Here is a 19,197-nt window from a genome sequence, read left to right on the forward strand (position 1 = left end):
TCATCTAATAGAGAAGACGTCAGGAGACTGAGCTCTGGACCAGCTTTTTTTACTGGATTGACAACCCACTGAAAGATGGCTATTTGTAGACCTTAGACTTGGCAGATACTGTTGTCTGGGTAGAATTCTTGGTAGAGTAGCAGAAGTGCCCAGCACAAGTATTTATCCGTTTTTACTAGCTGTGTCCTCTCAGATCCTAGCTGTACAAGTGGAGTCCAGTTCTACCTTGGCCAGAAGTGCCCACAAGTGTTTTAAAACAATTGAGCCAGTCAGATGGCATCAGAGCCTAGCATATATTTTACATGTCTGGCTGGTGGACACTTCTTTGCTGCCTTGGCAGTAGACCCTAATGGGAGAGAGGAGAAGCATTATCACCAAGAATTAACCACTATTGCACAGTTAAGAACCCAGATGATGACTTGTTGTAATATAGAGGAGTGTTTTTGTCTCAAAGCTGCCTTGTTACATTTATTTTTCATTTCACTGAGGGTGTTCCTGAAGCAGCTCAAGGAACAGGATCAGGACAGGAAGGGCCATACTTTTTTCTCTTAGGACATTGGAGGTAGTCTAGGAATTGGTAAGCTTTCCAAAATACTTAGTGGAGCAGGAAGGGCTTGCAGGAACAAAATTCTGCCCTAAGGGTGCTATGTAGAGACTGGTGGTCTCAAGAGATAAGGTGAGAGTGTTGCTCCATACCTCTGTGCGTAGTTTCAGTGCTAGACATTGACTCAGGGCCCTTGCCATTACTTCTAGTATCCTGATCCCTGACTGTCCCAGTGAGCTGTCTCATTGTGTGAGTTTTAAAAGGGGGAAGAAGAGAGGGAACAGATGAAAAGCTAAAAGGAGTTGTCATTTTAGAGAGGAATTTTTTGCACATTGGATATTCAGGACTATGCTGTTTTAGTGGCCTGAATCACTAAACAAGCATAGGCATGAATACAAACCATTTCATTTTAGATATTTGGCAGTTTTGCCTTCAGTACTGTCACCTTGTGGCCTGGTCTATTTTTAACGAACATTCTTTTCTTTGTTAGAAGTTTTCCCGAGGAGAATGCACCTTTGCCATTTACCCAAGCCAGAGGGCACTGGATCCGAGCAGTTACCAAGGTTCGACTCCAGCTGCAGGAGGTAGGAAATCTGTTAATCTAGTACTTAGTTGGGACAACTTTTCCTTTGAAATTGGGAGACATATGGTGCTGAAGACACAGTCAGTGATTAGTCATCTTCTTACAGTATGCTTCTGGGAATTCATGACGAGTAAGCTCAAGCCTTAGGAGGTGGGCTTCCTGCTGTGCTGATTAATGGAAATTAGATAGATCTAGGTTGTGATCCTGGTAAAGGTAAAGTTAAGTGCTATTTTCAGTACCCTTATAACCTTGGGGCCATTTTATTTTGATCTTAGGTCAGGGGACTATTTCAAGGCCTTTTAGGATCAGTTGTTATCTCCCTTGGCCAGCCAGTTCAAGTACCACTGACTGACCTATACAGGGCCAGAAATTTCTATGGGCTTCCCCAATTTAAGGCCCAAAGCATCAACTCGTTAAGATCTGAAACCATGTAAAAAAGTAAAAATAGAAATATTTTTCATTTTTAGTGTTGAAAGTTTGAAATGTCCTTATCTGTGTGTCAGTAGATAGTCTTCAGGCAGAAAGGACATCTTTAAATGATGACAAATGGCTGTCAGTAGTATAATACTTGGCAGATGTTAAAAATGCAAGCATGCTCACCTGTGTTAACACATTTTAAAAAATTTATTTTGAAATAATTTCAAACTTACGGAAAAGTTACCAAAACAGTAGTATAAAGAACTCCCATATCCTCCTCACCAAGATGCTCCAGTTGTTGACATTTTGCCACACTTGCTTCATCACCCTCAATCCATTATGATTAATCTTTTTCTAAACCATTTGAGAGAAAATTGGAGACATGATGATCTGTCCCTCCTAAATACTCCTGTTTGTGTTTCCCAGAAAACAAGGCCACTCACAATATAAACATCCAAATCATGAAATCAACAATGACAACACCATCATCAAGACCCCATGCCAATTTTGCCAGCTGTCCCAACAATGTCTCTTTTCCTTTCCGGTCCAAGGTACTATTCAGGCTGATGTGTTGCATTTGGTAGTCATGTCTCCTTGAATCGGGAAGGTTCCTCAGTCTTTCTGATATTTGTCAGATGATGCAGACCTTTCATTTTGTGGCATGTTCTTCATTTTGAGTCTGTCCAATGTTTCCTCATGTCCAGACTCAGGCCATGTTCTCTTGGCAAGAACTATGCAAAAATGATGCTGGGCTATTTTTAGTGAATTGCATCAGAAAGTATAAGATGGCAACCTGTCCTACCCCTTGTGGTGTTAACCTTAATCACCTAGTTAGGTTTGTATTGGCCAGATTTCTCCACTGTGAAGGCACCGTTTTTCATTTTGTGGTGCAATACTCTGAGACTATGCCAATATCTTCTTCCTCATGAAAGCTCTACCTACCATCTAAGTGTCCATTGATGACTCCTGTCTGAATCTACCACTGCTAATGGTGGTTGCAAGACGGTAACTTTCTACTTCCATTATTCTTTCTACATTCAATAGTTGTCATTGTTCTGTAAGGAAAAGATTTTCCTTTTCTCAATTTTATTATATCAGTATGGGCTCATGGATTCCTAATTTATCACTTGAGTTATAATCCATTACTATTATTTATTTTGATGCTCAAATTGTCCTAGCTTCATAGAAGCCCTGTTAATTTGACCCTTTAGGGAGAAGACAATGTTTCAATAATGATTGCAAAGATAGCTGCTTTGGAAAATAAAAATGTCTGGAAATACTTTCTTTTGTGTGTGTGTATATTGTTATCAGAAACAGTGTTACCTATAGGAATTTCTAACTGCATGTTGTAAAATCTTGGAAAGAGACTATTAACATATTAAAAAATCTTTCTAATGAAAATTTTCAGTGAGATGTGAACTTGTTAAAAATATTTATGATTTTTTTAAGACGTCAGAGAAGATGAAAACATATTAGTCAAATTTCAACAAAATCTTTGAATAATTGGTTTGTAGCAACCAATTGTACATCTTTATTTGAGGTATCAGTATCGTTTTCAGCTATGACAGCTATGAAAACCAAGTACTGAAATAATTGAATGTGGAAGCAGACCTTCAAAGCATTCTACAACAAAATATTAAGCCAAGATTTAAAAAATAATGAGGCATATTATATTACGTTGCTTTCACTAAAAATATTATTACTACTGCTAGTGTTTTTAGTGACAGCAAAAATATTTTTTGTATCATTAATAAATCTTAAATGTTTTTCTTTTTATGCTTTTTGCATTTTAATTTTTGTAATGTAATGAATATATTAATAGAACTATACATGTATATAATTTTCAAGTGAATAAACTACATATATTGAGAGATGTATGCTAAGAAAATTTCTATGGATAGGGCTGTGTGATCATAAATTGGGAGTCTTGATCTCGAGTGACATGAGATAAACATTTAAAGTGAACGTTTATGGAGTCAATGTCATAATACTTATTAATTTTTCATTTCTAATTTTTCAGAGCTAAAAGCCTTGTGATTCTTATAAAGGAAAGTAAAGTAAATAATCTCATGTAAAAGAAAAGTTCTGTGAGAAAACAAGAATATATTAGAGCAGACATAGTTTGTTGTGAATTTTTTTAAAGAGGCAATTCAGAGTTTCTCAAAAAGAATAGCTAAAAACAATTGCCAAAGCTTGGAATCATTTAGAGAAAAGCATGGCTTATTTAAGAGTGAGTAAGAACCATTGCTACTTACTTGAATAAGAGAACAACAGTAAATATATTCTTAACACAGATGATGTAACTGGAACCTGATTAGATGTGCCCAAGAGGAGAAAGATAAGTCAGAGTTGAAAGAAGGATCTGGTAACAGAGAGAGAGGCAGAAGTATACCATTTATACTTAAGATTTGCTGGCAGATTGATTGAGATTGTAAGGCAGTAAGAAGTTAAGTGCAGCACCAAGGATTTTTTTTTTCCTGAGTAGTTTGAAATTCCACCTAGTTATCCCTTAACAGTCTGCCTCAAGATGATAATTTTTGTTAGTTTCTTCTTTATTATTCTAGAATTTCTTTATGCAAGTGCAAGCAAATATAAACATATATTCTAATCTCCTCCACTTTTTTTTTGCCAAAGAGTGTATGTTATATACACTGAGAACATCTTGCTTTCTCACTTGGAGATCCTTCCATATTAGCTCTAAGAGAATTTTTCCTTTTTAACAGCTGCATAATATTCCACTGTATAAATGTACTGCAAGTATTTAATTCTTCTTCTCTTGATGTTCATTTGATTGTTTCCAGTCATTTGCTGTAACAAACCATGTCACAAATGAGTACCTTTTACGTATGTCATTTTGCATGTGTCAGGTATATCTGAGGGGATATACATTTGTGATTTTGATAAGCATTGCCAGATTGTCCTCCATTTGTCAGTAGCTTAAAACAGCAAGGCTTTATTTTGCTCCTGCTGCTTCTTATCCTACATGGTAAGGAATTCTGCGTTAACTTGTCTTCTCTCTGCAGTCCAGACTGATGGAGCAGCCAGCATCTAGAACATTGCCAGGGTTGATGGTGGAGGGAAAAAAAAGATAACAAATGAAAGAGAACAAAGCAAATTGCACTCTGGCTCTTAAAACTTCTGCCCAAAAGATACAATATGTCGCTTTTACTCACATTTCCCTGCTAAAACAAATCATATAACCATATCTAACTTGAAGTGAGCAATACGGTATACCTTGAAAGAGATAGAGAAGGGTATTTGTGAACTGCTTTAATGACTAACCCCAAGGGTATCTGCCTTCCATAGAGATTGCACCAATTTATACTCCTACTTGTAATGTCATGAGGGTGCTTTTTTCTTCTCAAACCTACTAATAGAGTGACTTGTGAAACTTTTGGATTTTTCTAGTCTGCTAAGCAGTGGTGTCTGAGTAGAGTTTAAGTTTGCATATCTTATCATCAGTAAAGTTAAGCATATTTTCATATAAGTAAAAGCTATCAGTATTTCTCTTCAATGAATTCATATTCTTTGCCCATTTTTTCTATTGAGGTTTTGATTCTTAGGAGCTTTTTATTGTTTCAGGGAAATTAACTCTTGTGTATGATATGACTTTCCTGTATTTTTTCTCAGTGTGTCATTGTGAGAAAGTTTTTAAACCTTAACGAACTACATTTTCCTAATCCAGAAAATGGGGAGAATAATAGTACCTTTCTCTTAGGATTGTAAGTTATTTAGTGAAACTATGATTTAAAAAGAGGAAATCAGAAAAAAAAAAACTTCAGTGTTCCCACGTTGCATTCATGATAAAATAAAACCTTTATAATCTAGCTCAGTGTGACTCACAGTGTGGTCCATGGACCAGCATCATCCAGGAACTGTTTGTTTCTAGTCTTTGATGAAATAAGTACTGAAAATGAAAGTGAGCACTTAGAGGCAATTTGAATTGATCGTCGTACAGCTGAACAGGGTATAGATCAAAAATACCAGTCCATGATGTATTGGGAGTAAAAGACCAGATCTTTCACAAAAAGAATTTGAAAAGCACTCATGCAGACCCTATTATGCCTTTCCAGTCTTACCTCTTTCTGCTACTTTGTTTAGTCAACACTGCCAACGTATAGAATTATTTTTCAAAATCTCAGAGAGTTCGCACTTGCTGTTTTCCATGCATAGAATACTCTTTCTCTTTCTCCACCTAGCTGACTTTTCATTCACATCTTTCAAACCCCAGTCAGGTGTCAGTGTTTTGGGTAAAGCTTCCAGACTGTGCATACTTTTTCTAGGTGGCATTTACCATGATGTAAGAGTTAGTTGTTTACTGTTATGTTTGTCCTTTCTGTGTACTTGTAAGATCCTTGAATGCTGCTATGCTTTTTATTGCTGGTGTCCTAGAGCCCAATACAGAACCTGGTGGAGTGTTAAGCCAACTTTTTATGGATGCTTAACTAGCCAGAAAAGCCTGTCAGCATTTTCACATAAGTCTCCATGTGCTTCATCTTCTGTTAATTAATCCTATTTTTTCTTTTTCCCTAGACCTGGCACCTAAAGCCATTGGCAGCAAAATATTACTATTAACATCAGCTATGTTTTCTTATATAGTTTTTATATACAGAAATAGAAAGTTACTGAATTTTGACCATACTATGTGTGGGTTTTTAAATTTTCTCACTTTGATTGTTTTTGTGAGCGCTATTCTGGGTTATTAAATGTTTTTCTAAAACATGATTTAATGATTATTAATAGATTAATAATATTCCATCATGTAGATGTTCCATAACAATTCTTCTTGTTTCTTTACTATTATAAATAATGCTGTGTTGAGCATCATCATGCATAAGTGTTTTCGTTTCTCATTATTTCTTTAGCTTAGCTGTCTCAAAGTAGATTCAAATAAATTACTGAGTTAGAGTGTATATATATGTATCTTTTAAAGACTTGTGTTTTTTTTTCTAAGATTTTATTTTTCCTTTTTCTCCCCAAAGCCCCCCGGTACATAGTTGTATGTTTTTAGTTGTGGGTCCTTCTAGTTGTGGCATGTGGGATGCCTCCTTGGCATGGCTTGATGAGCGATGCCATGTCCACACCCAGGATCCAAACTGGCTAAACCCTGGGTTCCCGAAGCAGAGCGCAAAATTAACCTCTCGGCCACAGGGCTAGCCCCAAAGACTTCTAACAAACTTCTACATGTGTTTTCAGAAAAGTTTTTCCAATTGTACTTTTAGTATTTGAATGTGCCTCTTCAACATTATTATCATTTTATAAAATTTTTGTTAATTTGGCAGAAGAATGGTATCCTCTTGTTTTAGTTAGCATTTCTTTGATTATTTGTGATTTGAATATTTTCCATAAGTTTATGGGTCATTTATACTTCTTTAGTTGGTACTGTGTTCAACAGACTTTGAGGAACTGCCATGGGAACCTTGCTAGCCTTATGCCCTTTCCTATAAAATTGTCAGCAACTTGAGGGAAGAGGTCATATAGGCCCTCTCTGTATCTGGGCTGGCTGAGTACCTGGCATATGTAATAAGTGTTTGATGACATTGCTAGTGCTGTTGAGACAGTAATGTTGGTAGTGTGGGTGGAATGGCTATGATTCTGTACCTTATTTGGCTTAGCTGCAGAAAAATCTGGGGGAGGAAGTGAGACTTTTAGCTCTAGAAATGGAGACTGCGGTGGCAGCAGGTGGGTGGGTGTTCCAGGTGGAAGGGACAGTGAAGGAGAAGACATGGAGGTAGGCCGTGAGGAAGCCTTGACAGAAACTCTTAGGTTGCTAAAGAAAGCTGAAGAAGGAGAGACTTAGTAAGCAGAGCTAGAACTGAACAAGTAGATTAGAAGGCCCATGTTTAATGCAGCAGTCCCAGGAGATCCAAGATTGCAGCTGGTCAGCCTGAGAGATGGGTCAGCATTTTCTCAGGGAAGATTGTTAAGACAGAACAAATCAGCTCTCTCCTGCAAAGTTCTGTTCTTTCTTGTGACTCTCTCCCAAGCAAAGAAACTTCCTCCTTATGCTATTTTTGAAACCCTGAGAAAGGGATTTCCCTTGGGGAAAAAATGATGAGGCTTAAGGGGAAGGCCCTTGAGGAACCCATCTGTCAGACTTAGTTGCACCAGGAAAGCACTCTTTCGATACTTTTAAACTCTAGGATTTTGCTCTGCTTATGGCTGACTGTCTTAACTTCCACTACTTCAACTCTTTGCCCTCGTGGAGACCACCAGTTATCCCTCCTTTTTCTCACAGTCTTTCAGCCCTTTCACTAACCATTGCTACTGTAACACTTAAAAAAAAAAAAACTAAATGTTTTGAGTAGGTCATAAATGTAAAAATATAAAATTATACAAAAACGGCATGGATAATGCAGTTTCCCTTCTACTTCAGACTTTCGGGCCTCCAGTCCCCATCTCCTTCATCTCATTGTTACCTGTGTCTTGTAAATTGGTCCAGAGATGACCTATGCATTTACAGGTGCGTGTGAGTGCATATGCATGCATGTGTATATTAGACGTATTGTCCTTTATCTTTTTTCATTTACTATTTTATCTTAGAGATTTTTCCTTATTAGGACAAATGGAGCTATTGCAGTGTTTTTAGTAGCTGCATGGTATTTCTTCCTGTGGATGTATTATAATTTTTATACTCTGTCCTCTATTGATGGATCTGTAAGTTGTTTCTAATATTTTCTGCTACCACAATGTTGGAATGCATATGCTGTAATACGCCTAAATACTTCCAGGCTTGTCTTAACCACAGCTTTTAGAATCCCTCTTCAAACTTCAGGCAAGACCTACCCAAGAATAGGCCCTACTACTGCTTCACAAACTGGAGAGACCTCTCGGGTGAGGGCCCTAGCTGCTGCTCCCAACAGGCCCCTTCTGCCTTTTGGCAAACTGGGGGGGTCCTTACCTGATATCTGATACCAGAACCAATGCATTCCCTTCTGACTGAAACCTGGCTGTTTGCTAAAGCCCTTTTTGGGGGAGACTATGCTTTTTTTATGCCCCATGTATCACTGAGTCAGAAGTGAGGGTTGATTTTTTCTGGCTCCCTCTGCCACTTCCAGGCCATTTCTAGATCCTCACATAACCTATGCTCACACCTACCTTCCTTGTTGCAATTAGATCCCAACTTTTCCATAACTTCCCATTCATTCATTGAAAACTTTAGTACTTACATGAGTTTTCCTTTTAATCTCAACTGTTGCCATAGTCATCATCATTGTCATCGCTACATTTATTGAATACTCTATCACTGTAAGTGCTTTACGTGCATTACCCAAATGGATTCCTCACAATAGTTCTATGAATTAGGCTTATGTTATTAGGCCCATTTTATAGATTAGGAAACTGAAATTGAGAAAGAAAGAAACTTGTCCAGGGTCACCTAGCTGGTAAAAATTAGAACTGGATTCAAATCTAGATTTTTTTTTAACTCCAGAGCCTGTGTTCTTAACACTATTTTCTACTACCATAATCTTAGAACTCTGTTTTCCAAAGTGTGTTCCATAGGACTCCAGTTTCTAGAACTGTTAACATGTTCTTTATCATGTGATAAAGAGTTCCATGGTCAAAGAAATTTAGGAAATGTCAAGTTCCAATAGAGTGAAACACCAACAGATTGCTTTATTGTAGGACTTCTCAGAAGCTTGAATATACTTAGGCTTGTGATTCTTCAAGAGGGGAATATAATATGCACAGCATTATCATAAACTTTTTTGACCATAAAACTCTATTTTGGAGAAGCATCCTATAGGACTCATTTTCTAAAGAATACACTTGAGGAAAGTCTGTCTCAAGTGATTTCATTAAAACTGCATTTGAGAAAGTCATCACTGGGCTCATAGCTACCTAATCTCATGGTTGCTTTTAAGTCTTTGTCTTATTAGACCTCTCTGCAGTCTTTGACACTCCTGGGCACTCCTTTCTGTTTTGATATCTAAGAAACCATCTTAGATCTTCTCTGATCTCTCTTCTGATTTCTCTCTTTGCTTACTTCTTAAATAAGTTCTTTCGTCAATCCTCTTTCCATATAACTCTATACATTCTTTATATGAAATCTCATTCATCATGCCAACTATCACTTGTATGTGGATTGCTATCCTATGTGTGTCTAGCCCAGATCTCTCTCTTGAACTCTGGATCCATATTTTTAACTGCTGTTTGTACACTAACTTGTCCCATCAGCATCTCAAATTCAGCATGTTCTAATGAAAAGACATCATCTCTCAAAACCTGTTTTAATCCTATATTTTGTTCTCATGCTCCTCAAACTAACCCTGAACCCACTAAATGTGATTGGGCTCTTGAGAGAGAAGAGAAAGCAAAGCCTTCTCTTCTATAATGGAGAAGAATTAGGAGCAAGAGTTTCACTTATCTTCAAAGGGAGGGAACGATAAGGTAGCTGTCTTGTTGTGCACATACTAGGCACTGCGTAAATATCTGTAGACAGGATGAATGAAAAGCCTGTAGAGTAGGGAAGCTAGTCCTTTTTCATTCTAGGCAGTTGTTTTGCAGAGAGGAATGAGGAGGGTTCTCCTGCCTAAAAATCCCTAAAACAGGATAGGTCACACGCATGCTTGCTTATGGTCATTTTGGGTTGAGAAATTTTTTTAATTCCCAAATTTCATCTTTATAGCCACCCATGCCTATGGCTCTGCCTCTCCTCACACAAAGTTCACTTCTGTTTCCTCTCACTGTTCTGAGCTGAAATAGAGACAAAGATCTGTGCGTTGTGTACTCTTCCAGCCTTCTCATCCAGTCCTACTTCTACGCCATTTCGCCTCAGTGGACTGAAAAAGGAAAAGTAATCTAGTACCCTTTTTTTTTTTGAGTAACAAATATCTTTTTATGAGATATAATTCATATAATGTAAAATTCACCGTTCTAAAGTGTACAATTCAGTGTTTTTTAGTATATTCACTAGGTTGTGCAGCTGTCACCATCATTTAATTCCAGAACATTTCCATCACCCCAAAAGGAAACCCCATACTCATCAATCAGTCGCTTCCCATTCCCTGCTTTGCTGTAACCCTAAGTTACTGTCTGTCTCTATGGATTTGCCTATTTTGGAGATTTCATATAAATGAAATTACACGTTATGTGGCCTGTTGTATCCAGCTTCCTTCCTATCAGATAATGTTTTTAAGATTCATCTCTGTTGCAGCATGTATCAGTACTTCATTCCTTTTTATGGCGGAATCATATCCCGTTTTATGGATATACCGCATTTTTTTTATATTCATCTGTTGATGGACATTTGGATTTTTTCCACCTTTTCGCTATTAGGAATAATGCTTCTGTAAACATTACTGTACAAGTTTTGTGTGAACATATGTTTTCAATTCTCTTGGGTATACACATAGGAGTGGAATTGCTGGGTCATATAGTAACTCTATGTTTAACCTTTTGAGAAACTGCCAGACTGTTTTCCAAATAGGTTGTACCATTTTACATTCCCTTCAACGTTGTATGAGGAATCCACTTTCTCCATATCCTTGCCAACACTTGTTAATCTATGTCTTTTTGTTTAGAGCCCTCCTAGTGGATGTGAAGTTGTATCTCATTGTGGTTTTGATTTGCATTTCCCTAGTGACTCATAATGTTGAGTATCTTTTCATTTGCTTATTGAACATTTATGTATTTTCTTTGGAGAAATGTCTGTTCAGATCCTCTGATCATTTTTAAATTGGGTTATTTGTCTTTTTGTTGTTGAGTTGTAAGAGTTCTTTATATATTCTGGATTGAAGTCCCTTATCAAATATAGGATTTGCAAATATTTTCTCCCAGCCCTGCTCGTTTTTAATTTCTCTGGACCTCTTTTGAATGTGCTACATTCTGCCTTAATTGTGTCCTAACCTGCAACCCTTCTTTCTCCTCTGTCTCTTGCCTGTCTCTGGGGAAACTGGCAACATCACCTGAGCCTCTGAAGCAATAAGAAGCTGTTTTTCTTTTTTTTGTGTGTTAAGATTGGCACCTGAGCTAACATCTGTTGCCAATCCTTTTTTTTTCCTTCTCCCCAAAGCCCCCAGTACATAGTTGTATGTGCCAGTTGTAGGTCCTGCTGGTTGTGCTCTGTGGGATGCTGCCTCAGTGCGGCCTGATGAGCAGTGCCATGTCTGCGCCCAGGATCCCAACCAGCGAAACCCTGGGCCACTGAAGCTGGAGCGTGTGAACTTAACCACTCAGCCATGGGGCTGGCTCTGAAGCTGTTTGTTTTTTTAATAGGGTGTGTAAATAGCTGCCCAGTTGGGCAGTAATAAAAACACGCTCTTGAGCTGCCAGTTCTTGCTAAGGCTGATAGTCTCAGTCTCTCCTTCTCTGCTCCTTCAATGTACAAATCTAGTTATTTCTTGGAGCTCAGCTGTTCTAGTAAAAACTAAAGTCTTAGGTAGAAAGAAATTCCAAAGAGGAAGCAGAGCGGTGATAATAGTGGTATCCTTAAATTAAAATTTAAATGTTCCTTTACAAGTGAACAAAGGCCTTCTAACGTTCCCACTCCCATCTGCACTGAACAGAGCAGAAGTACCCAGAAAGGACTCGTATGGTCCTCCTGCTTGTGTTCTCCATGTCTGTTAGGCAGCAGGCCAGAGCAGGGATGAAAGCTGAGACTAGCCTAGTTCTCTTTCTCTAAAGCCATCAGCCAGGATGTATCTTCTACTCTATTCCAAATGCTCCCTACAAAGGAAAGGAAGACACCAGGATGCCTGGCTTCTGGATCTGGATTGTCTCCTTTCTTCCTCTCTCTTTTAAATTCCTAATGCTGGGGCCGGCCCCATGGCCGAGTGGTTAAGTTTGCGCGCCCCGCTTTGGTGGCCCAGGGTTTTGCCAGTTTGGATCCTGGGCATGGACATGGCACTGCTCATCAAGCCATGTTGAGGTGGCATCCCGCATGCCACAACTGGAAGGACCCACAACTAAAATATACAACTATGTACTGGGGGAGTTTGGGGAGAAAAAGCAAGAAAAAGAAAAAAAAGATTGGCAACAGTTGTTAGCTGTGCCAATCTTTAAAAAAAAAATTCCTAATGCTACCAAAACCTTGATTTCACCTTTTCTTCCTGTTATGGGCTGAATAGTGGCCCCTCCCTCAATTTATATGTTGAAGTCTTAACACCCAGGATCTCAGAATGTGATTATATTTGGAGACTGAGCCTTTAAGGAGCTAATTATGGTAAAATGAGGTCTTATGGATGGGCCCTAATTCAATCTGACTGGTGTCCTTGTAAGAAGAGATTAAGACACAGACACACCGAAGATCATGTGAAGACAGAGAGAAGATGGCCATCTGACAAGCCAAGGAGAGAGGTCTCAGAAGAAACCAACCTTGCTGACACCTTGATCTTGGATTTCTAGCCTCAAGAATTGTAAGAAAATAAATTTCTGTTGCTTAAACCACCCAGTCTGTGGTATTATGTTATGGCAGCCCTAGCAAACCAGTGCACCTTCCAAGGCAGAAGAAGAAAGAAGATGGCATAGAAGCTTCAGTGTTTCTCACCTGTGAACCTTTGTTTTCTGACATCTGGTTGGTGGGAAATGTGGTCTCCAGGCTGGTATATGCAGAGCTGATTCACGATATCCAGTGTCGTTTCTATCCTTGTACTATTATCTCTATTACTAATAAAATTTAGAGCTAAACTAGAAATAGGAAGAACTGGGTCCTTACAGTAGCTCAATCTGAAAATCTGGAAGAACTTGAGCAAGTCACTTCCTATTTCCTATTTTTCTGTCTCAGCTGTAACATTAGAGATAATAACTGTCCTCTCAGTGTTTTGGCGAGATCATAGAAAAATGCATTTTTGAGGGCAAAGCTCTACTAATAGTTGCTTGAGAGTCACTCCTATTACTTCTTAGAATGGCTAGTTTCCAGGGCTCTCTCATGACCTTTCTAGCCTAGGCCTGAGTGACCTGCTAAAGGTGTTGCTGACCACAGCTGGAGCCTTTGCTGCTGCGTGGGAGCCCAGGGAAACTTTCCGATGGCCACAGTGGCAAGGAAGCCAGTGCTGCAAGATTTCCGGCTTTTATAGGGATCCAGACTCCCTGGTGGCACGGGATTCCTGGGATAACTCGCTGTGCAGATCCCTCAGATGAGGCTGTCTAGTATGCTCATGCTTCCCTGGGGCCTGGGAGGAAGAAGTTATTGGAGGGCCTCACCCTGAGGAGGGTGGAGGAGGCGGCCACAGGCTGCCCTGGGCACTGTGGAAACATTTACCAAGAGCTGCTTTGTGTACTTGTCAGGAGAAATGCTTAACATTTCTCAGGTTTTTTCCCTGTGAAACATTCTGGACATGTTTATGGTCTGGATCTGGATGTTTCCCCGTGGTTGATCTTCCGTAAACCTTAGATCTGATTCTAGGCTGTGACTGAACCCTGTGAATTGTAAGAGGTCACATCTAGGACTGGGATTTTTGGGCAGCTTGTTAGAAGGGGTGGAGTTTGGCTGTGGTTTCTGAGGAGCATATGGAAACATCTCTGAGGAATGCCATTATATCATTGACCTGCCTAGAGTCAGAGGAGAGTAGCAGATACTGGCAGAATGCCCCAGCTCCAGATGGCAGTATTTTCTGGGCATAGTATCAATAAAGAGAGGTACTGAGTAAATTCTTATGGAATAAGTCTGATACTTCTATACAAAATTACTTGCTTCCAAATAATAAGCAAAGCAGCTCTTGGTTTCTACAACTTTCTCTGACTCTTGCTGCTTATTTGACCATCCAACCAGTGGGAACATTTAATATGAGCTGGGAAGGAACTCTTCCTCTGGGAGAAAATCCTTTTGCCAAAGTTACCCAAAAGGAAACAATTACTATAATTATTCCATTTTAAATTAAGCAAACTGATAAGTGGGTGCTGTTGTGGCTATTTGTAAAACTTCTGGTTTTTCCTTTTTTTTGCTGAGGAAGATTCGCCCTGAGCTAACATCTGTGCCAGTCTTCCTCTGTTTTGTATGTGGGTTGCCACCACAGCATGGCCACTGATGAGTGGTGTGAGTCCATGCCTGGGAACCAAACCTGGGCTGCCAAAGTGGAGCATGCTGAACTTAACCACTAGACAACACGGCCGGCCCCAGTGAGACATTTTCCTATCATTTAGGAGTTTACAGGCCAGAGGGGAGATAAAATAATTAACAGTTAAATATTTAACTACTTTTTTTCTCCTCAGACACTTTCCTCAGTCTTTATTCTCATTTTTTTCTGCAGCATTTCATAGCGTTTTTTGAACTCCCTGCTTGTAACTTCCTATTTTCTTGGTTTCCGTTATTCCAGATTCCCCCAATTCTCTTCCTTCTTTTTTTCACGTTGCCTATCTCCTGCCCTGTCTGTCTCTCTCTTCTACAGTCTTCTCCTCAGGTATCTCTTTTAATCTCAAATCTGCATCTCCTCAGCCTCTAATCCAGAATCATTAATTGAGCAGCTCTTGTGTGGCTGGCACTCTGCTTGATCCTGGCATCTGTGCCAGCAGCCAGTAGACTTCCAACTCACCTTTCTAGGCAGATGATTCTCAGATCTATAGTACTTCTAACCTCCCTTTTTTCCTTAGGTTCTATTCTTCATGTCTAGTTATCTACTAGTTACCTTCACCACGGTTTCCCAGTATTTGAAACTCCTGTCCGGAGCCTGTTCCTCTTTCTTTGTTTTCTGTGTTAAAATCACCATCATTCTGCTAGTCACCTGCTCTTAAATCATGATGTCATTCTTTCTTCTCTTTCCTCTCACATTAGATCATTTCCGGATCTTGTTCTTTTTCTCTCTGTGATTTCTTTTGTCAGTCTCTTCTTCTCTGTTTCCCTTTGTGTTCGGATCCTCTTTACTGCTTAGACTAGACTACTAGCCTTCCAACGGTTTCCTTGCTTTTATTTATTTTTCTTGGAATCCATTGTGTATACCACTGCCAGATTTATCTTCCTGAAACAGAGCACTAGTCATGGCTACCACTTATGCTCAGGGCTCAACTTAGATCTCACATCCTTTGACGCCTTCCCCAAAGTCCCCATCTAGAGTTAGATACTCATTTTTCTATTTTTTTTATAGCATTTTGTATACAGTTGGTTGTCCTGGAATTGTGTGAGCAATTTCACTCGAGAGTATATATTTTTCTTTTCTTTTTTTTTTTTGAGGAAGATTAGCCCTGAGCTAACTTCTGCCAATCCTCTTCTTTTTGCTGAGGAAGACTGGCCCTGAACTAACACCCATGCCCACCTTCCTCTACTTTATATGTGGGACGCCTACCACAGCATGGCTCTTGCCAAGCAGTGCCATGTCCACACCTTGGATCCGAACTGGCAAACCCCAGCCCGCCAAGCAGTGGAACGTGCGCACTTAACCGCTGTGCCACCGGGCCAGCCCCTGGATTATATATTTCTTCAAAGAATATATACTGTATGATTCCTTTTATATTAAGTTCGGAAACGCAAAAGTGATCTGCGGTGTCAGACTTCAGGATAGTGATTACCTTTGGAGAAGGGGGTTGCTAGTGGGCTTCTGGAATTATGATGATGTTTTGTTCTTGATCTGGAATCTGTTTACATTGATGTACTTCTGATTTATACACTTTTCTGTATGTACAATTCAATAAAAAGTTTAAATAAAAGCTAAATGAAAGTAACATGGAAATACAGAGTGGGGACTGTGTCTATTTAACTTTATATCCCTGGTGCCTGGCGTCCAGCAAGCTTTTAACAAATATGTTGAGTGTGTGAGTGAATGAATGAAATGAGTGAATGAAAGTAAGTTTCTCCTCAAAACTGTTAATTTTTCTTTCCATTGGTAGTTAAATTATAGTCTTAATTTTTTAGCCTGGCATCCATGACCACCCGTGACTTGGCCCAACCTACTTTTCTAACCTTTGTTAACTGAAAGGCCACGTTATATAGTTGAAAGAAGTTGAATCTTGGAATGAGCCAGAGCCTGAGTTTGAAATATGCTTCCACCGCTTACTAGCTGTGTACCCTTAGTCTCAGGCAAGTCACCCAGCCTGTTAGAAACTGAGTTTTCTCATATCTAAATTGGGTATCATTTGCCTCAGTGGATGGATATGGGTTAAATAAGAGAGTCCATGTAGAGCAGGGCCTGATATATTGTTAGCATTCAGTAAATGTTAATTTCCTTTCCTTTCCCACAACATACCTCCCTTTTTCTCCTTTTCTTATCTTTGCTCATGCTGTATCCTCTGCCTTGAGTGCCTTTTCTTCTCTTAAGTTTCCACATATCCAAATATTATTCCTCCTTCAGGATCAAGCTCAGATAGCACCTCTTTCACAGAGCCTTCCCTGATGCCCATACAAACCAGCACCTTGAAAGCTGGAAATATTTTATTCCCCCAAATTCTCATACATTTTATCTGTGTCTCTTATGATACATATTAATTACTCACTCTAGCCTCTGAAGGCTGCCCTCTCACTCCAGGCGCAAATAGGTGCTCTACTTGGGCTGTGATGCTGAAGGCAGGCGCCCTCTCAGTTGGAATAAACTGGGACGTGAAAAGTCAGGTTGAGAAAACTGCTTTGGGCCTTTGATATTCTTTTTAGAACCTCCTTTTGCACCTGGGAGAAATTCAAATGTCTGGTCAAAGATGTGGACCCAGGAGCAAGGGATCAAGTTACAAAGTAATTGACCCATCTTTTGATTTGGTCTTCTGTTAAAGATGTCTTTATGGCCCAGCCTGGCTTATCAAGGTAGGAGGCCATGCAGGAGTTTGAGACTGAAGTCTTAGGAATTAAGAGTGGATATTTACCTATTTACCTGGAGTATCTTCTCTGCTTAATATGCCTTGGGGGCCTGGTACATGTAGGTAGAAAACAAGAGTTCAGGAATTCAGGGATCCTATTCCTGGCCGCTTATTTTCTTGTTGCTTCTGTTTTCTACTTGCATTTTCCTTGCTTATATATAGGACTTAACTCCTTTGCTAGATTGCACTTGAGGTCAGGAACTGATTGCAGTTCCTAGCATAGCTTCGGATAGCTAGTACACACTTAGCAAAGTTTTGTGGAACGATTGCTTAAAAGTATGAAGTGGTATCATAAGTAATGGATTGCAAAAAGAAATGGTTAACACAATGGAAAATAGTTGCCAGAGGACTTTAAAGCAGGGAGCCAGCCCTTTGAGTTAGGGTGGTCAGAGAAGTCTTGTCAGAGGAATTCCCAAAGGATACTGAGTTATCAGTTGTTATTAAGTATTAGGAAACATCCAAAAAATAAAATAATGTGAGTTTAGAGAGATGGGGATCAAGGGATAACTCTCTTTCTGTGTTTACAAACATATGTCATTAAGGAGATCCACAGCTCCTTGTAAGTGGCAAGTTATGTTCTTTCTGTAAACCAGGCAGCTGAGATTTACCACCATTCCAAAACAGGTGCATCCTGAAGTACAGTCATGGTGTATAAAATTAGACTTCTTGAAGCCAGAGGGAAGAGGTAAGTTGTAGCAAATAATCTTCCCCAACTCCTTAGGCTTCTACTTCCCTTTGCTATTGTCGTCTTCAAGCATGCTAGGGAAATGTGTTTATTTGGTCCACACCTGAGGACATTCAGACATAAATAACCAAAGATGACAAATTAAAAAGGGCATTCTAGATGAAAACCAACATCCTGGAACATTTCTTGTGACAGGTGAGGTAAAAACTGTTGACTGGTTTCTCCCTAAAACACTTTTCCTTTTTGTCTTTGTCAATGTCTTTCCCTATTTCTGAAAGCTCCATTTTTGTTTCCTCTTCAGCATTTCTCTTCCTCTGCTCACCCCTTAAACCTTGGTGATTTCCAGAGCTCTGTTTTTCACCTCATTCTCTTCTCTAGGTAATTTCACCCATGTCTTTACCCATACACTGATGAATCCCGAATTGCTATCTCTACCTCAGTCCTCTTTCATGAGCTCCGGACTTGTATATCCAGCTGCCTATGGATGTTGTCACTGGAATTTTCATAGGCACCTCATGCAGCTCTACTCACTGTCTTTTCTTTCTTTCCACCTTATCTCCTCTATGGTCCTTTCTCAGTAATAGTCACTACCAGTCACCCAAGCATAAAGTCTAACACTCCTCTTTCTCAGAATATACAACAATGCCCCACGGCATAACATTTCCCCCATTAGGTTATGAATTCCCTAAGGGTAAGGATCATATCTTTCATCATACCTGATACATCACCTAGGTGTTTAATAAGTATTCATTTATTATTTATTAAACAATTTTTTTTGATAGAATTGTATGAGTAATTCTCGAAGGTACTATATTAGTTTGCTAGGGCTGCCATAACAAAGTACCACAGACTAGGTGGCTTAAAAACAGAAATGCGTTGTCTCACAGTTCTGGAGGCTAGAAATCCAAGGTCAAGGTGTCAGCAGAGTTGATTCCTTCTGAGGGCTGTTAGGGAAGGATCTGTTGTGGTCCTCTCTCCTTGATTTGTAGATGGTCATCATCTCCCTGTGTCTTTTCATGTTGTCTTCTCTCTATGCATATGTCTGTCCCCAGATTTCCCCTTTTTATAAGGACACCAGTCGTATTGGATTAGGGCCCACCTTAATAACCTCGCTTTAACTTGATTAGCTCTGTAAAGCTCCGATCTCCGAACAGGATCACATTGAGAGGTGCCGATGGTTAGGACTTCTGCGTATGAGTTTTGGGGGCACACAGTTCAACCCATAACAGATACCAAAGTACTTTTTACTGT

At 39.4% G+C, this 19,197-nt stretch overlaps 1 protein-coding gene across 9 annotated transcripts in view; it reads left to right on the plus strand.

Moving 5' to 3' along the window:
- The window catches only part of UNC13B (unc-13 homolog B), a 186,961-nt gene that overhangs the window by 99,855 nt on the left and 67,909 nt on the right, over positions 1-19,197 (plus strand). For 7 of the 9 annotated variants that reach the window (XM_046677343.1, XM_046677372.1, XM_046677420.1 and 4 more), the window contains one exon: positions 1,038-1,128. In XM_046677343.1, the coding sequence (XP_046533299.1) occupies positions 1,038-1,128 (91 nt within the window). Of the gene's footprint in view, positions 1-1,034; positions 1,129-19,197 lie in introns of all 9 variants that reach the window. The other 2 variants (XM_046677335.1, XM_046677351.1) reach the window with 1 other exon arrangement.

This window comes from Equus quagga, chromosome 1 (genome assembly GCF_021613505.1).
Source record: "Equus quagga isolate Etosha38 chromosome 1, UCLA_HA_Equagga_1.0, whole genome shotgun sequence".
Taxonomy (NCBI): Eukaryota; Metazoa; Chordata; class Mammalia; order Perissodactyla; family Equidae; genus Equus; species Equus quagga.